This window comes from Scyliorhinus canicula, chromosome 28 (genome assembly GCF_902713615.1).
Source record: "Scyliorhinus canicula chromosome 28, sScyCan1.1, whole genome shotgun sequence".
Taxonomy (NCBI): Eukaryota; Metazoa; Chordata; class Chondrichthyes; order Carcharhiniformes; family Scyliorhinidae; genus Scyliorhinus; species Scyliorhinus canicula.
The window spans coordinates 10,056,985-10,083,104 of NC_052173.1; the positions used below are offsets into that span (position 1 = coordinate 10,056,985).

The window sequence follows — 26,120 nt, forward strand, 5'->3', positions numbered from 1 at the left end:
CATCTGCAATGCTGCAAATTGACATCAATGTGGCAATTGTATTTCATATGTTTTACTTGCTCATGTATTTTGGCACATGGTGATATGTGTAATATCTAGTATCCGTATGGAAGGAATTTCATCTCCATAAAACAGTATTGCTCCAAAGGTAACCAAATGTTGGGAGTGGGTTGTACATTTTTGGACTGATGGAGGAGACGAGAGCTGCAGTCAAGTGTTTTGTAACTTATTCAGCCAGGTGTGGAAAGGAATTTACTATTTACATGAAATTTTAATCTCTCTCCCCTTCCCCTCCCCCCTCGCAACATGTTCCTTGGGACAGCTGGAGGGCCCTTCAGTTCGCTGGGTGTCCTCTGTCCTGGGACTGGGCACGGCCTGGTCCAGACCATTTCACCACAAGCCTTGGGGTCCACATGGCCCCTTCAGAGAAATATCCCACTTCAGCGGCAGTGAATTGGCGGCTGGGGTGGGGTGGCCCTGCCCCCTGCTGACTTTCCCGCCAAAATCAGGCAGCACGAGGCTCGAAGTAGTGAGCAGCCATTCCCCCAGCAGCAGCTCTGAAGGCACTACCCTAGTGCTGGCATGGTCCTGTAAAACAAAAAGCAAGTCGCTGGAGAACCAGAGGTCTGCTTCTGCATGCCCAACTTTTTTTTTTTAAATTTAGATTAGCCAATTATTTTTTCAATTAAGGGGGCAATTTAGCGTGGCCAATCCACCTACTCTGCACATTTTTGGGTTGTGGGGGCGAAACCCACGCAGACACGGGGAGAATGTGCAAACTCCACACGGACAGTGACCCAGAGCCGGGATCGAACCTGGGACCTCAGCGTCGTGAGGCGGTTGTGCTAACCACTAGGCCACCGTGCTGCCCCTGCATGCCCAACTTGAAAGTTTGTACCAGCCGCTCGGCCTACCCATTGGATTCTAGGTGGGGGCGAGCGGTCCTAACATGGCGGATGCAGTTTGTAGGAAATCCCCAAAATCTGAGCTGAACGTAGTTCCGTTGTCCAACACTGCAACATTTCTAGCATACCGTGGACACAAGGTCTGGCGGAGCTTTTTGACCGTGGCCTGCGACATAGTCATTGTTATGCGGTGGACATCTAACCACTTCAAGTGGGCATCCACTATGAGCAGAAACATTGAGCCTTGAACAGGCCCGCGACATCTATGTGTAACCGTGAACATGGCCAGCCCGGCCACTCCCCGGGATGGCGGGGTGCTGCTGGCAGCAGCTTCTGGTGCTCTTGGCACCCCACAGTTTTGCCAGGCCACCAGACCAGTGCGGACCATCATCTTCATCTTTGAGACCCCCCCTCCCTGGGTGGCCGTTGTGAAGGTCCTTCAGAATGGCCCCACATCCTTTTTCTGGCGCTACCACTACCCCACATAAATACCATCCTCCATGCTGAGTGCTGCCACTTTCATAATGAACGCCTTCAGGTCATCCAGGAGCACCCGATGTTTGAGCTCCATACAGCACAATGCGATTGACTCGGGCCACCGCAACAGGCGAAGTGTCCATAAGCCACTATCACTTAGGTCTGTGGAAGTGGGCATCAGCGGCCTGGTTTGTAATGGGAGTCAGCTGAGGGCATCCATGTGGGGGATCTTTGCTTCTTATCTGTGCTCCAGGATATTTGTGTGCCGCCAAATGTAATGGCCAATGCAGGATCCGTGCCAATGCCACAGGTGGGATCGCCATGTCCTCCTGAACAAACCCAGTCAGGCTTTGTGGTCCATAAGAACCATGACCATACGTGAACTGCTGGAATCGCTTTACCGCAAAAGCTACGGCCAAATCCTCTATCTGGGTATAGTTCCTTTCCACCGCTGCAAGGTTCAGGAGGTAGATGCGATGGGCCGCTCTGTCCATCCTGTGGGCTAGAGCAACTCCAATGCCATATGGTGAAGTATCGCAAGTCAGCAAAAGTGTCTTCAGGTCAAAATATGTCAACGGTCACGAGGATGAGCGTTGTCGCTTTACCTCGGGGAAAGCAGCATGTTGTGGTGGGTACCAAAACCATCTCTGGCCCTTTAACAGCGATCTAACGGAGCAACAGAACCAACAGTCGCCAGATTTGGGGTGAATTTCCCATAATTTATCAACCCCAGAATTCCATCGAGTCCTTTTGGTACAGATGCCTGCTTTGTCGTCAACTGGGTGCAACCCATAATGGTCCACTCCATAACAGAGGTAGACTACTTCCTGGGCATGAAATACACACTTTTCTCTGCATAGCCTGACCCCCGTCGCGTCGAAGCACATCTGTGGGTTTTTCATATGTTTGCGGTCCCAACGATCCAGTAATCAAAATGTCCAGGTAAACCCCCTTTGGAAAATTTTGTTGGGTTATGATGTCATGGTTTTGCAATTTCCCTTTTGAAGTGCTGAGACTGAACATTGAGCATCCACTTCCTACACAGTTACCAGTGATTGGTAGAACTTGCACCCTGCCCCCTTGGGGAAAAGAAAATCACAATAGAATCATCCTGTATTCTGGTGCAATATGGGTTGATAGCTATACCCCTTAAACCTTTACCAAGATGAATGGGGAACCTCCAAAGCAGAAGAGTCCTTTACGCTTTTCACTTTGTTATAATAACAACTGAGGTAAGGAATGGTGGAACCTCCATTTGTGCTTCTAACATATTGCATAGTGATGATGCCTCTTCCTTACCCCCTGATGTTTGGCTACAAAGTATTGACAAGAAAAAGTAATATCATTCATGAATTAGTGAAGCATTTATTGCAGGTTTTGTTTTCACTTTTTTTTAATACAATAAAACATTTTAATGTAATGTGTTGGTCTACACCTGAAATCCAGATTATGTAGGAATAGATTACAGCCAAACCTTTCATTGATCAGAATGTACCAAGGCTTAACACAAGGACTGTCCCTCAAATCAAGTGTCTTTCTGAACAAGTTATTGGTACCAATATAAATTCTTAGCAACCAGTTGTCATCCTAAAACACAGGTCAAACACTGCCAGAGACGTCCCACTAATTCATAGAATTCCTACAGTGCAGAAGGCCATTCAGCCCATCAAGCCTGCACCAACCCACTGCAAGAGCACCCTACCCAGGCTCGCACCCTACCCAGGCTCGCACCCCCACCCTATTTCTATAACCCCACCTAACCTTTGGACACCAAGGAGCAATTTTAGCATAGCCAATCCACCTCACCTGCACATCTTTGGACTGTGCAAGGAAACACACATGGAGTGTGCAAACTCCATACAGTCTCCCAAGGTTGGAATTGAACCTGGTGCTGTCAGGCAGCAGTGCTGCCACATTCCTTGCTTCTAGCTGATAGGTCAAAAGCGTGCAGCTACTGAGGCACAACATCACTCATTTGACCCTGTCCACACTTCCAGAACCACCATCAAGCTTTTGCACACACTTGGGTGTACCAACAAGAGTCCACCTAAACTACTAAAGTTGGCAATCGCCAACCCACGCCACAGGAGGGCTTCCACAAATGTCAACCAAATTATATGCTTTCCAAATCCACTAACCTAACTCATTGCCAATGTAAGACCACATCTCTTGTGCCCTCTGCTGGATTCTCTCCATGTCTACATGTCCCTGCACTGGAGCCTGAGTGCCAAAAAAAAGCCAGTCTCATCCAGTATATTCCCTTCACAAAATGCAATGAAAATTTGCCCCAGTCACACAAATATTTCAAAAGGATAATGGAGCTGGATTTGGGTGGGTGGGTGGGTGGGTGGGTGGGTGGGTGGTTGGGGAAGAGATTTACAATGTGTAACTTTGAGTCTCGAGCAAACACCACTTCCCTCAAAGGCAGTATCACTTGTGGCAAAAAACACAACCTTAAAAAAATACAAATTACCGTAATGAATATTCAGCAAAGGATCAAGCTCTTTGAGACTTTTGTTTATAAAAAAAAAATGAATTCAGGTTCTCATATCTACTATGGTGATATTATTAGTCCAAGTTAAGATTACTGGTTCAGTAACACAACCAATACATTTCTGTAATGGTCATTATATAATATATATATATGTAGGTATAAAATACACAAAATTAAAGGAGTATTTGACATTCATTCTTCCACACCATTAACAAAATATTAAATATGTTGGTTAAAAAGTCAACTGGGAGGTTTCTAAATTACCTATTAACAATCTGGACTCGAGTCCACCTAATTAGCACAATTTTTTATACCACTAATCCTTGCATGGATCCAGCCTGCAGTGGAGTTCCCTATGCAATTCCTGTTATAACCAATTCAGATACATGCATTGATTCATCCCTCTCCTCATGGTGGCAATGAATTCTCACAAACAGGTGTGTTTAGGTTGGCGATATGTGGGCACACAGCTGAAGATCACATCCTGCAATACTTTCATTGTGTAGTTAGCAAAAGTCAAACTACTGAGCTGCCTTTTCACTGATGAACCTCAGGGCCAAGGTTATTTTTGCATGAACAAGTGAGCTATCAATATCCAAAATACGAAAACTTCACTCCTGATTTACCTCCTTTCCACAACAGCTCGGTGGAAAAGAAAATTAAAGCAGACCGACGTTAATTGAAGGGCTTCCGATTCAGCAGTTTGACTGCATTTATCTAGTTGTGTATGAATACTACGTCCATACAATTTGGTGGCTCATGTGAAGAGAGGTGAATGCATCAGACATTTCCCAGCCAGGGTTTTGGATTGGATGGTCACGTTTATTTGCTCAATTACTTACAGTGTAGGGTCTTTATAATACTAATGCTGCAGTTTGTTCATAGCTTGAGAAAAGACATTCCTCCATCTTCCTTGCATTCTAGTTGTGTGGAACATAGCTCGATACAACAGCAAGGAGAAGGCAGTGTAGCCTCAACTTTGATAAAATCAAAACATCACGAGAATACTCCCTTAAACAATTAGGAAGAATGACAACAATCTGGAACTATTGGGATTCGTCACATTTCAGTGGTACCAGCATAACTATAAACACTGAAGCTAGACAGTTGAAAATGGACATGAGCCATTGGGTCTGAACCAGGACTTGAAAAAAAGCTTTTCATTTAACTCTTGACATTTATTCTCTTTCCCTCCCTCAATTCAAAGGCATTCTGCTGACTTGCAGTTGCCAGATCGAGTGGTGCTATAACTTGCAGCTATCTCACAGGCAAGTTAGCAGAGAAGTGCAACTCCCAGGGCTCGCCAGAACATTAGTCATACCTCTAGTGAAGCACCAACCAGAGTGTACATGGATATGGTAGGAAGTTAGCTTCTGCTTTGACCTACAAGTAGGAATTGAGCTAATACCTTCATTTCCACAGCCACACAGTAGCAGTGGCACTGAAGCTGCACGTGTTGTAAATTTGAAATCAGTATGGCTGTTCCTACCAATTCCCCTGTCACAAATTTAAAATTTAAAGTTACCATCACGTTTAAACTTATGATTGTGACAACTATTCCTTATAAAAGTTCTGTTTAATAAAAAGGCTCTTGCAATCAATTAAAACCTTTATTTAAAAGGAAGTTTCTCTCCTGCTCTCTTCAATTCCCCTCCATTAACAAGCCTAAAAACTGGCTGAACATTAATAGTAGCTGTAATGATGCATTATTAGTCTGGCATACCTAACTGTATGTCATGAAACAGCAAGCTCCGGACTAATTTTTAAAAATTAAGACTTTGCACACATTTTTCAAGTTCTGGTTCTTACACTCAAATATAGCCACATAACCAGGGGCTTCACATCAAGGATGGAGCATTCAATTAGTACAGCCCAAACGTCACAGAGTCTCATCAGCTGTGGCATCACAATAATTCATGCAGTTTGGCCAATTTGCTCCATCCCATCATGCATTAGAGAAGGAAAGTGGACATTCTTCTTCTGCCTTCCGTATCCATGTGAGCTTTGATGAAAATAATCCCTGGGAAAGATAATTTTTGACTAGCAGCTAGAGGATGCAACGGTCATGAGAGTGCAGAGAAAGGGGAGGGTTCTACAAAAAGGCACTCGGGTTTGCTCGAGGGTCCTTCTGGTTCCTAAATCTCATAGCTAGCCAAACTCCAAGGATCTGGGGGAGGAAAAAAAGAACAAATGAAAATTAGTATACCTACATGATTTTTCTACCCCGCCCCAATACATTACGTAACATGTACGTAAAAAAATTCACAATATTGACATAAGAATATCGGAGAGAGCATACACCAAGAGCAATGGATATTCCAGAGCAATGATTTGGCAATAACCTGATCAATAGGTTCAGATCATACCAAACTTTAGAGAGCAAACAATGGCTTTGCTCATGGTTTGGCTGATATTTCACTTGCTCCAAGGTCTGGGTCATCCCCACTCTTTTGTGGGTTGAGTGGCACCTAATGTCAACCAAATTTTCCAGAGTCTCCATTTATTTTTTTAGAAATATCCAGTAAGACTACGGAGGAAAAATTAAAATAGCCAAAGATTGGATTGTTGGTAGCCCCATGTGGCATCCGTGAACATCAGGATTTCACATCCAAAGAACCGTGATTGCTCACATGAATGAGAAACCAATTTTTACTTTTAAAACTATACCTCCACAAGATAATTGGCAAGAGGCAAATCCATTGTTACTTTACAACACAACACAACAAACCTCACCTCAGTAAAGCTGAAGAAAAGTCCCACTCCACCCAGGATCCTCAGAGCCTGGCCAGAATGTGTTAACATGACATTGCCACAGATTTTACAAACAGTTGATTTGCAGGGCTGTCAAAAAAGAAAATGCAAAGTAGATGCACAGTATTTGGAAGGCAAACTTAAAACATTTTCACCAGGCAAGAAAGATTACAATCTTTTTTGCATCAATTATATTTGGTTTCCAGCCCCTTCACAGATGATAATAATCTTTATTTGTGTCACAAGTAGACTTACATTAACACTGCAATGAAGTTACTGTGAAAATCCCCCAGTCGCCACATTCCTGCACCTGTTCGGGTCACAGAGGGAGAATTCAGAATGTACAATCCACCTAACAAGCACGTCTTTCACTTGTGGGAGGAAACCAGAGCTCCCGGAGGAAACCCACGCACACACGGGGAGAACATGCAGACTCCGCACAGACAGTGACCCAAGCCGGGAATCGAACCTGGGACCCTGGTGTCTGTGCGGAGTCTGCACATTCTCCCTGTGTCTGCGTGGGTTTCCTCCGGGTGTTCTGGTTTCCTCCCACAGTTCAAAGATGTGCAGGTTAGGTGGATTGGCCATGATAAATTGCCCTTAAGTGTCCAAAAAGGTTGGGTTACGGAGATAGGGTGGAGGTGTGGGCTTGGGTAGGGTGCTCTTTCCAAGGGCCGGTGCAGACTCGATGGGTTGAATGGCCTCCTTCTGCACTGTAAATTTTATGATATGCTAACAGTGCTAACCACTGTGCTGAGTTTCATAGAAAAGCCGATTTTAACGTTGGTGCGGGGGAAGATTTGGGGAACTTTAATGCGCTCTTTTTGTTCATGTGATTCAACATATGCACCCAGGCCACCAGTGCATATTGTCAAAAGGATAGTAGAGGATGATTGATCTTTCTAATCTTCCCTCGCCTACCCCACTTTCCACCACCAGCATCACAAGTGAAATCAGTCTTAAACCTATAATCATTCCCAAATTTCTACACAGGTAATTTCAAATAAAGACTCAATTGGAGGAATAGGAGCCCAATATCATATTTCTGACCACAAATAGATTGGTGGGGTGCAATAAAGGTCCATTTCCTGGTACGTCTATGGAGCAAGCACATACTAAATATTACCATTTATTGTTGTCCAGGGAACTTACTTTGCTGACTGCATGCCTTGATATAACATCAATAATCCTACAAGAAAAAAAATACTCACAGCTTTACATAATGAATAATCAGATGTGTAGATGGCAATATTCTCGGTATCATTCATAAATCCACAGCAATCCAGCTGGTTTTCTAGATCTTGTCTGGTTGTATTTGACATTCTGTTCCAGGTCAACTTCAGCAGATGCTCCTAAACAATAAGAAAATGAAAAATCAATGTCTCACAACACACCAACGTCCAATGAAGTTTACCATATGGTCCTGAAGCAGCATTCCAAGTGAGTGGAATGGATTGTCAATGAGGTTGGCTGTAAAGTTTGGACTTGAGTTCAAGACCAGTGTGTTTGCAGTGATGGAGTTCTTTTCCCCAATGCTCAGTTAGCTTTTTGTGGAAACTCATTCTGGGAGTGGTGTGGTTTTGATAATTTGCAGCACTAACATCTGCTCAATTTCAAGCACCGATTCAGACTGGAAGATCAGGAGGGCAGAGCAAGAGAGAGGAAGTGCTTTATCTCTGGGTCTCAGTCTGAGAGTTTGAGTCCATTAATCTCGACTTTCATGTCAATGCAGGATTGAAGACATGCTACAGTGTTGAAGGTGTTAATTTCTGATAAGGATGGATCTTGATTTAATGCCTTAACATTCAGGCGAACTTTAACGGTCCCATTACCATGTGGAATTATGATGATGTGGCGATAACAGAGACCTGGCTCAGGGAAGGGCAGGACTGGGTGTTAAATATTCCTGGGAACAAGGGGCGGAATTCTCTAATAATGGGGCTGTGTTCCCACGCCCGCGAGAAAATGGGCGAGAATCACTCTGGACCTTCCTGGATTCACTGTTTTGCCGGGGGCTAGTAGGGCCCCGGAATGCTCCTCGCAGCTCCGGCTGCCAATACGGGGCCTGTACTTCCGGCTGCAGGTCCGTGCATGCGTGCAACATGGCGGACCCCCCCCACCGAGAGCGTGCACGCCCGCCAATCAGTGGCCCCCGATCGCGAGCCTGGGCGTCCTGGAGGGCCCCCCCCCCCCGGTGACAGATCCCCCCCGCCCTCCCCCCATCAGGGCAGCCGTGGAATGAGTCCACAGCCGCCACTCCGAGCTCCCGCCGGATGAACCATGAGTGAACCACGCCGGCGGGAACTCGGCCAGTTGTCGGCGGAGAATCAGCGCGGGGGCCTCTTTCAATGGCCCTTGACCGCGCGCAATTGGTGGCGATTCTCCAGTCCCTGGAGAATCGCGGGTGCGGCGTCGGACCCGAACGCGGGTCTGAGGCCATTCTCTCCCCCCCCCCCCCCGCGCCAAGCGCAATTTCGCCGTGGAGGCTCGGAGAATCCCGGCCAAGGTGTTCAGAAAAGATAGGAAAGGAGGAGGGTGGCAGTTCTGGTTAAGGAGTGCATTGCCATGCTGGAGAAAGAGGATGTCCCAGAGGGTTCAGGGACAAACAATTTGGCTGGAGCCAAGGAACAAAAAGGGTGCAATCACATTGCTCGGTGTGGTCTACAGATCTCCAACCAGTGGAACAGATGTAGAGGAACAAATCAGCAGGGAGGTTTACAGAGGCGTAATCATTACAAGGAACTTAAATTACTCTACCTCTGCCCCAATCTATATTTGGGTAAAGGGAGGAGAGGGGAAGTGTTCCGAGCTTGTGTTCAGGAGAATTTTGTGCAGCAATATGTGTCCAGTTCAACAAGAAAGGAGGAATTGCTGGACCTGGTTCTTGGAAATTAGGTGGGCCAGGTGTCAGTGGGGGAACATTTAGGAGACAGTGATTATTGTATCTTAAGGTTTAGGATGACGATAAAAAGGGACAATGGATGATCCAGAGTAAGAATAATTAACTGGGGGAAGAACAGACTTCAAATGGAGCAAGGACAAAGCTGGGCTGGATAGACTGGAAACAAAGGTTGTGGGAAAACCCATTGCTGAACAATGGGCTACCTTCAAAAATGAAATGGTTTGGGTAAAGTCACAATATATTCCCTCACAAGGAAAGGTTAGGGCATACCAATTCAAAGCTCCCTGGATGAAAAAGGAGATAGAAATCAAGAAGAAAAAATGTGCTTACGACAGGTGCATGGTAGAAAATACAATTAAGAACCAAGAGGAATACAGAACATTCAGAAGGGAAAAGCAAATAAGAGAAGCAAAGAGGGATTATAAGAAAACAATGGCAGCCAACATAAAAGGGGAATCCGGAAGTCTTCTATAGGCATAGAAGTAATAAACGGGTGTTAAAAGGTGAAGTCAAGGTCTCATCCTCCACGTTCTGGGAAGCGCTTACGGCCGTACTAAGAGGGGAAATCATTGCCTACAAAGCGCAAAGAGATAGGGAGGAAAGGGCGGCTAGGCAGAAGCTGGTCGACTCCATACTGGAGGTAGACCGTAAATACTCCGAGGCCCCGACCGTAGAGCTCCTGGCGGAGAGAAAAGAATTACAAAGGAACTTTGACCTGCTCTCCACCAGGAAAGCAGTGCACCAACTCCGCCAGGCACGCGGGACCCTGTACGAACACGGAGACAAAGCCAGCCGCCTGTTGGCACACCAGCTGAGAAAGCAGGCAGCCAGCAGGGAAATTGCGCAAATCAGAGGTACCAGAGGCACGTGGGAAACAGAACCAGAGAGGATTAACAAAACCTTCAAGGCCTTCTACCAAGAGCTGTACACCTCGGAGCCCCCAACGGGGAAGGCTGGGATGAACCAGTTTCTTGATGGACTGGACATACCAGTCGTGGGAGAGGGCAGAAAACGGGATCTGGAAGCACCACTAGCACTGGGAGAGATCATGGAGAGCATTAGCTCCATGCAGACGGGGAAGGCGCCGGGACCGGACGGATTCCCGGCGGACTTCTACAAAAAATTCGCGACAGCGCTGGCCCCGCACCTGCGGGAGATGTTCACAGACTCGCTAGCTAGGGGCACACTGCCACCCACGTTAGCACAGGCCTCAATCTCGCTGATACCTAAGAAAGACAAAGACCCAACGGAATGTGGGTCATACAGACCCATATCTCTGCTGAACGCAGACGCCAAAATACTGGCCAAAATCCTAGCCAAAAGGCTAGAAGACTGTGTACCTGAGGTGGTCACAGAGGACCAGACGGGCTTCGTCAAAGGTAGACAGCTTACCGCGAACATCAGGCGCCTGCTGAACGTGATAATGACCCCCTCCGGGAAGAGAACACAAGAGGTGATCGTCTCCCTGGACGCAGAAAAGGCCTTCGACAGAGTCGAATGGAAATACCTCATAGAGGTACTGGAGCGGTTCGGGCTTGGAACAGGGTTCACCGCTTGGGTAAAGCTCCTATACAACGCTCCCATGGCGAGTGTACGGACCAACAATACCAACTCCCAATACTTCCAGCTGCACAGGGGCACTAGACAAGGATGCCCACTGTCCCCGCTGCTGTTCGCACTAGCAATCGAACCGCTAGCAATCGCGCTCAGGGCAGCAAAAAATTGGAGGGGGATCCGAAGGGGAGGTAGAGAGCACAGAGTCTCACTCTATGCGGATGATCTGCTCCTCTATATCTCGGACCCACAAAGCAGCATGGACGGAATCATAGCGCTCCTGAAAGAGTTTGGAGCCTTCTCGGGCTACAAACTCAACATGAGCAAAAGTGAGATCTTCCCAGTACACCCGCAAGGGGGGGGGGGGCAGCACTAAAGGGGCTGCCGTTCAAACAAGCCCGAAATAAATTCCGCTACCTGGGGATCCAAATAGCCCATGACTGGAAAGGGATCCACAAATGGAACCTCACCAGCCTGACGGAGGAAGTTAAAAAGGACCTGCAAAGATGGAACACACTCCCGCTCTCCCTCGCGGGGAGAGTTCAGACGATCAAAATGAACATACTGCCCAGGTTCCTTTTCCTGTTTAGATCCATTCCGATCTACATCCCCAAGGCCTTTTTCAAAGCGCTGGACAAACATATCATGGCGTTCGTATGGGGGGGTAAAAATGCTAGGATCCCAAAGAAGGTCATACAAAAAACAAAATCCAGGGGGGGGGCTAGCCCTCCCGAATCTACAATTCTACCACTGGGCGGCAACAGCCGAGCGAGTAAGGGGATGGATCCAGGAGCCAGAAGCCGAGTGGGTGCGTGCGGAGGAGGCCTCCTGCATGGGAACCTCCCTCCGGGCCCTCGCCACGGCAGCACTCCCATCCCCACCCAAAAAACACTCCAGCAGCCCAGTGGTGACGGCCACCCTCCAATCCTGGAACCAACTGCGGCAGCAATTTGGCCTGTACAAAATGTCAGACAAGGCTCCCATCTGCAACAACCATAGGTTCAAACCAGCACTGACTGACGCCACCTTCAAAAGGTGGAGGCAGGACGGGGGGACACTGACAGTCAGGGACCTATACACGGACGACAGGATCGCAACACTGGACGAACTGACAGAGAAATTTCAGCTAGCTGGGGGGAACGAGTTACGGTACCTGCAGCTCAAAAACTTCCTACGAAAGGAGACAAGGACGTACCCACAACCGCCACGACAGACACTACTGGAAGACCTACTGGACGCAAGTATCCTAGAGAAAGGGAACTGTAGTGACATGTATGACCAACTGGTAGATAGGGACGACACCGTACTGGACGCAACAAGAAGGAAATGGGAGGACGACCTGGGGATGGAGATAGGGTGGGGACTCTGGAGCGAAGCACTGCATAGGGTCAACTCCACCATCACGTGCGCAAGGCTCAGCCTGACGCAACTAAAAGTGGTACATAGAGCCCACTTAACGAGAAACCGTATGAGTAGGTTCTTCCCGGAGGTGGAGGACAAATGTGAGCGGTGCCAAAGAGGCCCGGCCAACCACGCCCACATGTTCTGGTCTTGCCCCAGACTTGTGGAGTACTGGACAGCCTTCTTCGAGGCTATGTCCAAAGTGGTGGGGGTGAGGGTGGAGCCATGCCCGATAGTGGCGGTCTTCGGGGTTTCAGACCAGCCAGATCTATTCCTGGGGAGGAGGGCGGACGCCCTTGCCTTTGCCTCCCTGATTGCCCGCCGTAGAATCCTGTTTGGCTGGCGGTCAGCAGCACCACCCAGAGCTGCAGACTGGCTGTCCGACCTCTCGGAATCTCTCCAAATGGAGAAAATCAAATTCGCCATCCGAGGGTCGGACGACGGCTTCCACAGAACGTGGGAGCCATTCATGCAACTGTTCCGGGACCTGTTTGTGGCCAACGTACATGAGGAAGAATAGTCGGGTGGCCAAGAACCAGGGGAAAATGGACGGGAATCGGGGGAAGGTAGCCGGGCTCGGTATGGGGGTTTGATGGCAAGCCAAGGCCCAAAACCAAACTATAAATAAATGCCTATAAACATGTGCCTCGGCCATATTGGGGAATGTAAAATATGTATGCTGGCTAAAGGGGGCGGCCACAATTATTGTTATGAAGATGCTTACCTGTAAATATTCATGTTAAATTTTTGTGTTTTCCTTTTTTTTTCTCTCTCTCTAATAACTTGTAATTTGTCATATATAAAATCTGAAAACTCAATAAAAAAACATTTATAAAAAAAAAAAGGTGAAGTCAAGCCCATTAGGGACCAAAAGGAGATTTACACATGGAGGCAGGGGATGTGGCGAGGTGTTAAATGAATAATTTGCATCTGTCTATACCAAGAAGGTAGATGCTACCCAGGACATGGCAACAGGGGAGGAAAGTCCGTCACTAGAAGGGTGCAAAATTGATGAGGAGCAAGTGTTGGATAGAGTGTTGGTACTGAAAGTTGACAAGACTTAGGACTGGATGCATCCAAGGATATTGAAGGAGCTGACAGTGGAAATTACGGGGACACTGGCCATAACAGTTTGGTCTTCCCTAGACTCAGGGGAGGTGCCAAAGGACTGGAGAACTGCAAACATTTTGCCCTTGTTCAAAAATGGTTGAAAGCATAAGTGCAACAATTTCAGAGCAGTCAGTTTAACTTTAGTGGTGGGGGAGCTTCTAGAAACAATGTCAGGATAGAAATATAGGGCGACATGTGGCATAGTGGTTAGCATTGCTGCCTCATGGCGCCGAGGTCCCAGGTTCGATCCCGGCTCCGGGTCACTGTCCGTGTGGAGTTTGCACATTCTCCGTGTCTGCGTGGGTTTCACCCCCCCAACCCAAAGATGTAGGTGGATTGGCCACTCTAAATTGCCCCTTAATTGAAAAAAAAAGGATAGAAATAGTAGTCACATGGAAAATGTGGGTTGACTAGGAAGAGCCAGCATGGATTTCTAAAGGGAAAATTGTGTTTAACCAACCTGCTGGAGTTTTTTTGAAGAGGTAACTGAAAGAATCGATGAGAGCAATGATGTTGATGTGGTTTACACGGACTTCCAAAAGGCATTTGATGGCTACAATGCCACACAACGGATTTGAGAAAAGTCATAGCTCATGGAATAAAAGAGATGGTAGGAACATGGATAGAGAATTGGCTGAGTAATAGGAAGCAGAGAGCCATGGATATTTTTCAAGCTGGAGGAAGGTTTGTAGTGGTGTTCCCCAGAAGTCGGGACCCTTGCTTTTCCTGATATATATTAATTTTTTTGTTTGTTTTTTTTTTTTAGAAATTTAGAGTACCCAATTCATTTTTTCCAATTAAGGGGCAATTTAGCATGGCCAATCCACCTACCCTGCACATCTTTGGGGTGTGGGAGCAAAACCCACGTAAACACGGGGAGAAGGTGCAAACTCCACACGGACAGTGACCCAGGGCCGGGATTGAACCTGGGACCTCAGTGCCGTGAGGCAGCAGTGCTAACCACTGCGGCACTGTGCCACCCTCCCGTTTGTATGGGAATGTTAGAATAGAACATAGAACATAGAACAGTACAGCACAGAACAGGCCCTTCGGCCCTCGATGTTGTGCCGAGCAATGATCACCCTACTTAAACCCACGTAACCCGTATACCCGTAACCCAACAATCTCCCCATTAACCTTAAACTACGGGCAATTTAGCATGGCCAATCCACCTAACCCGCACATCTTTGGACTGTGGGAGGAAACCGGAGCACCCGGAGGAAACCCACGCACACACAGGGAGGACGTGCAGACTCCACACAGACAGTGACCCAGCCGGGAATCGAACCTGGGACCCTGGAGCTGTGAAGCATTGATGCTAACCACCATGCTACCGTGAGGCCCCATGTTGGTTATTGCTGAGCACAAACTCTGATTATCTTTATATTTTTGAGGGCGGCACCCGGAGGAAACCCACGCAGACACGGGGAGAATGTGCAAACTCCACACGGACAGTGACCCAGGGCTGGGATCGAACCTGGGACCTCGATGCCGTGAGGCAACAGGGCTAACCCACTGCGCTACCATGCTATCTCCTGATATATATTAATGATCTAGATTTTGGTGTGCATTCAAAATTTGCAAAGGACACAAAACTTGGAAATATTGTAGACTGTGAAGTGGACAGGGCAGAACTTCAAAAAGATTTAGACAAGTTGGTGGCAGATGAAGTTCAATGTGGAGAAGTGCGAGCTGATTTATTTTGGTAGGTAGATGGAGAGACAATATAAAATAAGAGGTACAACTCTAAAGGGTGTGCAGGAGCAGAGAGACCTGGGTGTTTATCTGCATAATTCATTAAAGGTGCGTGGACAGATGGAGAGTAGTAGTTAGTAACGGAGCTAGTACTCTGGCTTTTATTAATAGGGGCAGAGTACAAGAACACAGAGGTTATGCTGAACTTGTATAAGACACTGATTAGACCTCAGTTAGACATCCTCAATCAAGCAAAGTCAGCATGGCTTCATGAAAGGGAAATAGTGTCTGACTCATTTATTTGATTCTTTTGAGGAAGTCTCAACTAAAGTGGATAGAGAGGAACCAGTAGATGGGTTGTATTTGACTTCCCAAAGGCATTCGACAAGATACCTCACAAAAGGTTTAGTCGCAAGAGCCCATGGTGTTGGAGGTAATATATTGCCATGGACTGGAAACAGTGAATGGGGATAAGGGGTTCTTTTTCAGGTTGGTGACCTGTAACCAGTAGGGATTCCACAGGGATCAGTGCTGGGACCACAACTGTTTACAATTTATATTAATGACTTGGAGGAAGGAAGTGAATGTACTGTAGCCAAATTTTCAAACAACACAAAAATAGGTAGAAAGGCAAGTTGCGAGAGGGATACAAACAGTTTGCAAAGAGATATTGATAGGTTAAATAAGTGGGCAAAAAGGTGGCAAAGGGAGTTTAATGTGGAAAAATATGAAGTTGTTCATTTTGGAAGAGAGAACAAAAGAGCAGAGTATTATTTAAATGGAGAAAAGCTGCAACACAAAGGGCCGCGGGGGGGATTTGTGCACAAAATGCTGAAAGCTGGCACACACGGGCAGCAGGTAATCAGGGAGGCTAATGGAATGTTGGTCCTTATTTCAAGGGGTTGGAGTACAAGAGCTGGGAAGTCTTGCTGCAACTGTACAAGGTACTGGTGAGACAACGGCCGGAATTCTCCAGTCATTGCGATTCACTTTTCCTGGCGGCGTGGGGTGGTTTCAATGGGAAATCCCATTGACAAGCAGCAGGGGATAGAATCCCGCCCGCCAGCGAATGGCATGCGGCCGAGAAACATGCGACTGGGGGACCAGAGATCCTGCCCCACATCTGGAATACTGTGAGCAGTTTTGGTCCCCTTAATTAAGGAAAGATAGTATTTCATCGGAGAAGGTTCACTGGGATGATCCCAGGTGTGGAGGGATTGTCTAATGAGCAACGGTTAAACAGGTTGGACTCCACACATTGGAATTTGGAAGAATGAGAGGTGATCTGATTGAAACTTAAGAGGATTCCTCAGGGGCTTGACGGTAATTGCTGAGAGGCTGTTCCCCCTCATGGGAGAGTTTATGACCAGAGGGCAGAGTCTCAGAATAAAGGGGAGCCAATTTAAGACAGAGATAAGGAGGAATTTCTTCTCTCAGAGGGTTGAGTCTTTGGAGCTGTGGGTGCAGAGTCCGTGTGTATACTTAAGGCTGAGATAGACAGATTCCTGATCGGTAAGGGAATCAAATGTTACGGGGAAAGGGCAGGAAAGTGGACGTGAGGAATGTCGGATCATCATGATCCAATTGAATGGTGGAGCAGGCTCGAGAGGCCAAACAGCTTCCTTCTGTTCCTAGTTCTTATGGTGTATCGTTCAGGGCACCACACTTTAGGAAGGATGTGAACGCATTGGAGAGAATACAGGAGAGGTTTACAAAAATGGCTCCCAGGATGAAAAACTTCTCCAATCCATCTTAATAACTGAAATTGGGACTGTTCTCCTTGGCGAGGTGAAGGCTAAGAGAAGATTTGATAGAGATGTTCAAATCCATGAAGGGGCTGGACAGAGTGGATAGGGAGGAACTGTTCCCACTCGTAAAAGGATTGAGAACGAGAGGGCACAGATTTATAGCTATTTCCAAAGGCAACAAATGTGATGAGAGACTTTTTTCACACAACGAATGGTTCGGGTTTGGAATGCACTGTCTGGAAGTGTGGTGGAGGCAGGTTCAATCAAGGAACTGGAGAGGACATTAAATGATTATTTGAATAGAAACAATGTGCAAGGGTACAGGGGAATGGCACTAGGTCATAATACTCATTTGGAGAGCCGGTGCAGACATGATGGGGCTGAATGGTCTCCTACTTCATCATTACAGATCTGTACTAATTGAAGGACAGAATTCTCCCAGTGCTCTGGCAAATAGTCTTCTGTTAATCCACACCACAAAAAAACAAACCATATACAATGTCACCCTGGTTTAAAAAGAATCCACTCCCCGTGTGCCAAATAGAGACTGGCACGTGCTTCTCTCCCATTAATAAATTTTTTTTAAAAAGAGGCCATGGTCCCCATCTGTCTGGGTTAGATTCCAACTTCAGTCCTATAGATGAAAAATAAACTGTTTAACACACAGGATCCTTTCTTCAGTCGCGGCGAATGGATAGCTCTGCTAATTTCCCACCTTTAAAATAAGCAGTTCCAACTCTGATCAGCTTTTCAGCAGTCTCCCCACATCTGACTTTTTTTTTAAAATTGTTTTCCGCACAAGTGAGTAACAGCTGCAGCTATGGCAAGTGTAGCTCAGGTCACAGTCAAAAGGAGTCAAATCTACTCAAACTTGTCCAATGGCAAGTGCCTCTGTTCTGACAGTAAATCTTTTATGACTGTCTTTGGGATGTGTGCAAAAAAGGTTACAAGGAGAGCATGTTAAAGAGGTTCACATAATTGAAGGAGCATTTAAATAAAAACAAAACACATTTGGATGCAGTGGCATGCTAGAGGGGCTTAACCTTCAATTAGTACAGATCTGTAATGACGAAGTAGGAGACCATTTAGCCCCATCATGTCTGCACCGGCTCTCCAAATGAGTATTATGACCTAGTTTAATTGTGAAATAAATAATTGCCAACACAAAATGGGATTTGCTGTGATTACATTATGTCAGCTAGTTTTACTGATCTGATCACTTATAGCCTCAAGAGGAATCCATCTTTATTTCCTTGAATACCTGTAACAAGTAAAGATGAATTAAATATTTAGTTAACCAAAATTACAATCTTAGTGATTTATCATGAAATAAGCCTGCCTGCAGAGAGGCACAGTTTGAATTTTCAAATATCAAGTTAGTAAAATTTGGCGGATTAGGTGCAAGATCTAATGCTATTACATAAATTGAGATATTAATCTGAAGTAAGCAATAGTAATTTCACATTTTCATTATATAATCAGCGAGTTGCATCTTAGTTCAAATTTGTATCACTCAGTCCTGAGTGACAAAGACTAGGGAAGGTCTCCGAATGACCCCCTTGCATGTCTCAAGTTAGGTGCTACAACTGGTCTCTGCCACTGGATTAGAAAGGGGTTTCCTTGTTCCTGATACCTCCCAGTGACTCCTACTGACGCAGGTCAATAGGACAAGAGCAGAACTTAGTTTCTGGATGTTCAGAGTGGGGAGGGTTAAATGGCCCTATTGGCAAATTCTATGCCAAAGTAGACTGTAGTGTGTGGGGTGTGAACTTAGACCCATCCTGTAGTAAATGCAGGCGGGAAAGTATAATTGAAAGGGTCAGAAAACATCTTGGACTCTCTAAAAACAGAAAATGCTGGAAACACTTAGCAAGTCAGGCAGCATCTGTGGAGAGAGGAAGGTTGGTAACCTTCTGCCATAATTGTGCCGAGGATAATGCAAAACACACCATGTGTTTAAAACAGTTTTTATAAAGTAGGAAATAGATCACTGCATCTAAGATGAGCAGTCGGCTCAAAGAGATTGATGTCTGGACTTGCTGTTTGCAACAGGGTTCGACGGTATTGTCCTTCCTCAAAGGGCAACCACAACACAACACAGTTGTAGTGACATGTAGCAAAAGGTACCTGTTGACTGCGGTTCAGAGCTAGGCACGAGCAGGAGACTCCAAACTGAATCACAAAGACCAGGAATAAAATAACCATGTACTGGAGTGAAAGCAAAGTCAAGGAAAGAAGGAGGGGAAATTAATGGAAATAAAAATCACTGGTGAAAAAAACTATCATTGGAATGAATAATGTATTTGTAAAGGTCTCTCAAAGCTCCATTCAAATATTTTCTTTGGGTGACATTTTCAGCTCATGAACGCTTGTCTATTGTTTTCACTTTGTCTCCACATAAAATGCTCTCAGGTAAGACAGAGAACAGATTAAATGCAGAGCAAAGGCTTTAATTACTGTGTGCCAACATTGTGCCTTAAACTTCTGAAGAAACACACTAAAGCTCCTCCATCCCACCTCAATAACTGGATTGGTACTGCCCCAATTTATTACAGACTTCCAGTGACACTGGTACATCTCAGGGTCCTTCCCTTTGTCTGTTTAAAAGAAAAAGTTTCTGTTATACCACAGGCTATTTAATATCTGCTCATGCATTTCATTTGGTAATCTGGTTCCTTGAACATATCCCCATAATTAACATAGGTGCTGTTATATCAGCAGGTTTTAGTGTAATTGTATCAATACTTTATAGGAAAAAATTGTATTCAACAAGTTTACTTTGAGTATTGTGCCAGCATGCATAAAATCATCTGAAACTATTCCAATCGGTGCAGGGAGAAATACTCTCCTGCTGGTTTGGAAGGGGACCATGTACAACGTGAATGTTTCATCCATCTCTTCACACTGCACTTCACCAAAATCCTAACAATGGCAGCCATAGCATCAGTAACATGCTCTGTTCCAGGGCATAATAATAATCTTTATTGTCACAAGTAGGCTTACATTAACACCGCAATGAAGTTACTGTGACAAGCCCCTGGTCGCCACATTCCGGCGCCTGTTCGGGTACACAGAGGGAGAATTCAGAATGTCCAATTCACCTCACGGCACATCTTTCGGGACTTGTGGGAGGAAACCAGAGCACCCGGAGGAAACCCACGCAGACACAGGGAGAACATGCAGACTTCACACAGACATTGACCCAAGCTGGGAATTGAACCTGAGACCCTGGAGCTGTGAAGTAACAGTGCTACTCTATCTTTTGACAAAGAGGATGCCTTTGACAAGGGCTTAAGGAACACAATGGTTGCTTCTCAGTTTATTCATATAGTATGTCATTCACAAAGGCTTTTTAAAAAAAATCATTTACAGGATGTGGGCATCGCTGGTTAGGGCATTTATTGCCCATTCCTAGTTGCCCTTCAGGAGGTGGTGGTGAGCTGCCTTCTTGAACCGCTGCAGTCCCTGAGGCTGCTCCCATCATTGAGCTCGGGATTACTGGTGTCAGAATAATGAGCCTGACTTTCAATGCAAATACAACTCTGGGTATTTTTGGCCAGAAGGTTTAAAGCAAGCTTCAGTATGATTCTTTTCCGTTATCCTTTAAAGGAATATGGCTGTATTTTTATTTTTCCACAGAAACCGAAAAGATTAAGATCCTAATCGTAGCCTAGGCTCCGTGGGAAGTAGTGAGCAAAGGCCAGGCATTTCCACCCAGGTCAGCGAATCAACAAGGGTCATTTTTACTAACCTTCTAGTGGGCATTTTCACAGTGGTATCGAAGACCTAGGAGTGGGACATCAACCCAATTGGTTACAAACAGAAGAATAGCTTACAAAAGCCATACTCCATTTGCTTTTAGAAGACCAATGAAATCAGTGAAAGGATACAAAGAACAGCATGACCTGATGGTGACTGACTGCTCCAATAAGTCCGACAACAGCAATAAGAAGCAGGAAGACTCCCACAGCAATGACTCCACCAATGATGTTTATACTGGAAACAATGCCGTAGCTTTTGCCCCATGCTGCTACTCCGATAAGTAACAGTCCAACAAGCTGCAAGAGAAACAGGAATAAAGGTCATGTCCATACATTGGCCATTCACATTATTCTGGAATAGTACGGCATGTTTAAAAGAGAACAAATGCCTCAAGATTTCCCAAAGCATTTTATAACCACGACTAACATTTTGCAGTGTAGTCACTGGTTAGGTAGACAAACAAAAGGAGGGCAGAGTTTGACAACTGGTGCATTCTCATCACACATCTACACAACACTTTTCAGCAGGAGTCACTGGGCTGTAAGAAGTCGCTAATGCAAGGCACTAAGGCCAGTAATGGTACCTCCAACCACCAACAACTCAGCACAGAAGCAGTAATTGAATCAGAGATTTTCTTGATCTGTATTATTCTGTTCAAATTGAGGGACTAAAGGAGGTCTCCCCTGATCCTGTTCATATTTAATTGCATTGTGTTCTATTTTGTCATGCGTGGTAGCATCAGAAGTTCTTTTCAAAACCTTTTCAATCAACCGTGCTCATTTCTCCGATACCTGCAAGACTCCTTGGGATGTTGATGCTAAAGGCTCTGTACAATTCCAGACTGTAGTTGTATGACACAAATATTACCCTTTGCTCCCGTCATTATGTCATCCACGTGGCTAAATAGGTACAAATACCAAAGATCACCATCTTGCATAAATTAAGCAGGCAAAGGTTAATGCCTCACAAGTAGTTAGATAACATTCAAATTTAATCAATCTTAGAGTTGCTTTAACATGTTCGAGATCCATCTTAAATATAATAATTCATTGCTAATTAGATCTTCCGTCATTTTGATTTTTTTTTTTGCAAAGCCTCTCTCCATATGTAGAAACTCTCCTATCCACATTTAATTCCACCCCCTTGGCTTTGCTGTCTCCAGTGGTCACAACTCCCATGGTTTTATCACAGACAAGATCACTGTACCCCTCACCACCCTGCCACCTTCCAACCCATCTGCCTTCACCTGCCCTCTGTTCACAATACATCTGCAGCTGTCAATCTGCCCTTGCTGATTTTGATCGATTCCTACTTCTCCACAGCCTCCAATTTAAAATTCTCATCCGAGTGCATAAATCATCTTATAGACTAAAGCCTCCTCCCCTCCGTCACCCTCTCCAGGCCCCACACTCTTTACACCTCTAATTGGCTTATCACTTTCCCTCCTTCCATCTCGCAATTGGTGGTTGTACCTCCAGTCGCTTGGGCCCTGCAATCTGGAATTTCCTTCTTGAACTAATCCCACTTAAAAAAAAACACCACCACTTCTCCCCTCTAGCATTTTTGTCAAGCTACATCCCTCAAGTGCCTTGGGATGGTTTCGATCTTAAAGGGGTTGTGAAAATGCAAGTAGTTTGTTACCATGACTGAATGAAGTCTATTTTCAGTAAGTAAGAAGCCTGGATGGTTGTTTAAGTTTTGATGCTCTTTCAATGCAATAAGGCCAACTGTAGAAAGATCATTTAGATCAGAAATGTTAATTCTGTTTCTCTCGACAGATGCTGTCAGACCTGCTGAGTTTTTATTTAAGGCCACCTGAATGCTGGTTTGCGGTTACAAATTATTCACCGGACTTCAGGCAGGTCTGGGAGCATTCAAAGATATTGCTCTTTATAGAGACATCACAGCAGGGTCATGTTGTTATCAAAGTGCTTCTTTTTGCACACTAATGCCAATGTAACAATTTGCACCATGATAAGTCCTTCTTTGCCTTCAAATATGCAACAGCCACAAATCTTCTCCATTGGTATAGAACCCATGGCTCAAAAACAGCACAGGTACAAATCTTTGAATATAATTCCACAATTCAAAAGAATGACATAAAATGTCCAGCACAGAGACATTATTATTTTGTCGAGTCATATGTCTTTTTCACACAATTATGCACCTGCTTGATGTGAAGTGGAAGCAGTCAGCTGTATTATTCTACAGCTTTCTCTGGAGAGAGAGGACGCAAGGACAACACAAAGTTAGGCAAAATGTTCAGTGATTCTATACCGCCAATAATAAAATGACACCTTTTAGAGTATCCAATTCTTTTTTTCCATTTAAGGGGCAATTTAGCGTGGCCAATCCACCTACCCTGCACATCTTTTTGGGCTGTGGGAGTGAGACCCACGCAGACACAGGGAGAACGCGCAAATTCCACACGAACAGTGGCCCGGGGCCGGAATTGAACCCGGGTCCTCAGCGCCGTGAGGCAGCAGTGCTAACCACTGCACCACCGTTCCGCCCTACCAACTGACACCTCTTGAATCTTTTCATTTCACACCAAGATCTTAACAGCCACCGGAGCTTCTCCATGGGTACAGAACTTTTAATTTGGAAACAAAAACACACAGATCGTGGAATATCATTTAATTCCACAATTCCGAACAGAGAAAGGAAAGTGTCCTTCCCTGGCCAAGTCTTCCAATTTCCCTCCATCCCCCAGGGGGGAAAAGAAAAGCTGCAATGGAACCAAGCATCCAATAGATTGTGACCAACAACATTATGCTTTCACTATCGGAATTGCAAAGATTTGAAGCAAGATTTGACCTAACCATCCAAATAAATTGAAAGTAACTATAATGGGCAGAGGATGGTTTGGACCATCATAGCATCCAAATAACAGAATGCAAGAACAGAGCTCAGTTTACCAGCTATTTTACCTTTTCTATTTTAAACACAGACTGCAAAGTACCACATTCAGAATGCAGTTTGAAAGCTAAAGTTCAATTTAGGATGAGGTGCTGTCGACTGCACAGTTGGGCCTGAAGGCCAAACAGATCTACCATGAACAATTCACACACTATTTTTTAGCATCACTGAAAGTAGGAATCATTTTACTGAAGGTATGTAACTATAATCTTTGATCCTCCAAACATACCACTTTACGGCAGTGGTGTGGTATTGACGGTTGATGAGCAACCTAATGCTTTGGGTTCAAATCTCACCATGGCAGGTGATGAAATTGGAATGCAATTTTAAAAAAAATAATTTAGAATTAAAGTCTAATGTTGATCACTGCCAATTGTCATAAAGACCTATCTGGTTCACTCACGTCCTTTAGGGAAGGAAATCTGCTGTCCTTACCTGGTCTGGCCTACAAGTGACTCCAGACCCACAGCAATGTGGTTGACTCAAAAATGCTTTCTCAAATAAAATGGACTCAGTTAAAGGGAAGTTAGGGATGGGCAATAAATGCCCACTTTCCCATTAAAGAATAGGAAAAAAAATGCTCTTTCAGTGTTCGCTGCTGCCAAATTACCATGGTGCTATTACAGTGACTGTAAGCTATTTGATCACACCAAACATCACAGATAAGCTGGTATCCACATCTGAACTTTCAAAGCAGGGGTCACTGGATAGTGATCAGCAAACTGATTTTTCCCTTCCTAACCCATGGGCAGAGGTCAATTGCAGCACTCCTACCACGACCTCAGTGGAGATGAGCCAATTCAGCACAGAGCAGGGACAGAACTGGCAAGCTACCTTCAGTTAGCTCCTCGCTGAATAAACTTCCTGAACTGTCAAAAGATGCAGGCTTCAGTGTTTTACTGCTTCAGGACAGTCCCTGACCTTTGAAATATGCAGGCTGTCAGCAGATAAGGCTTCAGGTTAACTTTCAGAGTTGCAAATTAAATGCACAGAAAATCTGCATTCTTTATCATCTCCACAAACCATAAATACCCAATGCATCAAGAGAAGCACTGACCCAGATATTAGAAAATCAAGCCATTGGTTACACTGATTGATCCCTACATTACAACAATTACAACATTTTAAAGGAGCTGAATGGCTCTAATATATGTGCTACATAAATGTAACAGGAGGTAGTGTAACAGATACATCCGAGGGATTGTAACAGATACATCCAAGGATATAAAGGGAAGTAACAATAGAAATAGCAAGGTCCTGGCTATTCGCCAATCCCCCTTGGACGGGGCCCGGGGGGGGGGGGGGGGGGGGGGGGGGCGAAAAAAGTGCCAGATGATCAGATAATTGTAATGTTCAAGAGAGGGCGAGAAGATTAACTCAGCAACCCGAAAGCTTTTAGAAACAATAATCCGGAACAAAATTAGCAGCCGCTTGGACAAATGTGCTTCAATCAAGGAAAGCCAGCATGGATGTGTGGAGGGAGAAACCATTCTCATTGGCACATCGGTCAAGAACCAGAGGACACTCATTTAAGGTGAGTGACAAAAGAACCCAATGGCAACACGAGGTCAATGTTTTAAAAAACCTGGACTGTACAGTCTGAGAGTCAATATTCATAGGGAATTGCATTAAAAGCAGGGCTACGAGGAAGAAGAAAGCGGAAGAGGTATGCTGCTCTTCCAGAGAGCGAGCACGGACAGGACGGGCTGAATGGTCTGAGCTGTCCTCCAGGATCCTCTGTCTTGTTGCTGCCCCTCATTGAGTTTGGGGAGGGAGGGCTGCTGCGCATGCTCCAGGTCCCGGGCCGGGATTGTTCGGTACAGGAGCCGCCTCAGAGATCGCGCCGGGCCCCAGTAGCCGCTCCACTTACTATGTACACCACATTTAAAGCGATGAGTGCATTCTTGGAACAGGTGAAGCCGCCGCAAACCATCCTGACTGCCGCCCGGATCTATTCCTCCTTCCCCTCAGCCAGCCAGCACTCTCCCTCACACCCCACTTCCACCGTCATCCACGACGCAGTCACGGCCCCACCCCTCGCAGCTCATTGGTGCCCCAGTACGCCCCGTGACAGTCCTTCCAACCTTCCATTGGCCGATCCCGCTGTCAATCACCGGCACCGAATAAACCTGGGCTTTGTCCCCGCCTAATCAATGTTCCTTCGCTGATTGGTCAGCCTCTTGTGATGACGACTCGATACCTGGTGGGACCTGCCAAAAAGCCGCTTACCCATTGGTTGTCCCGACTGTCAATCAAGCTGCAGTCCGACCATAAAATCCTGTCAACATCGACTCGCCATTTAATAAACGGTGCGGGTGGGACGGGAAAAAAGTTATCCTATGAGCAGAGAAGTATTACTTTTAAGGGTTCAATTAACTTAAATGACCCAGTTATAATGATAG

At 45.6% G+C, this 26,120-nt stretch overlaps 1 protein-coding gene and 1 long non-coding RNA gene across 3 annotated transcripts; one reads left to right on the top strand and one right to left on the bottom strand.

Moving 5' to 3' along the window:
- Nucleotides 1-2,724: 2,724 nt before the first annotated feature.
- Nucleotides 2,725-25,767, bottom strand: tspan31 (tetraspanin 31). 2 transcript variants are annotated; one of them, XM_038786635.1, is made up of 6 exons: nucleotides 25,589-25,767; nucleotides 20,928-21,095; nucleotides 19,165-19,245; nucleotides 7,839-7,979; nucleotides 6,610-6,717; nucleotides 2,725-6,043 (listed from the first exon to the last, which is right to left on the bottom strand). In XM_038786635.1, exons 1-6 carry the CDS (start codon nucleotides 25,649-25,651, stop codon nucleotides 5,969-5,971), a joined length of 636 nt encoding a protein of 211 aa, XP_038642563.1. In that variant the 5' UTR covers nucleotides 25,652-25,767; the 3' UTR covers nucleotides 2,725-5,968. The 2 variants fall into 2 exon arrangements, with proteins under 2 accessions (XP_038642563.1, XP_038642564.1); XM_038786636.1 differs by lacking the exon at nucleotides 6,610-6,717.
- LOC119958229 lies at nucleotides 7,975-23,107 on the top strand. Its single transcript, XR_005458981.1, has 2 exons — nucleotides 7,975-8,067; nucleotides 20,677-23,107. It is a non-coding gene; the product is annotated as an uncharacterized LOC119958229 (long non-coding RNA).
- Nucleotides 25,768-26,120: the final 353 nt, after the last annotated feature.

What these genes read in the sequence shown, in the direction of transcription:
- tspan31 (XM_038786635.1), bottom strand. Translation starts at nt 25,651, where the DNA reads ATGGTTTGCGGCGGCTTCACCTGTTCCAAGAATGCACTCATCGCTTTA. An exon ending in CTCTGAACCGCAGTCAACAG is followed by an intron (nt 7,980 to 19,164) that starts GTACCTTTTGCT and finishes CTTATTGTTTAG; the next exon opens with GAGCATCTGCTGAAGTTGAC. An exon ending in TTTTCTTCAGCTTTACTGAG is followed by an intron (nt 6,044 to 6,609) that starts GTGAGGTTTGTT and finishes TTCCTCCCCCAG; the next exon opens with ATCCTTGGAGTTTGGCTAGC.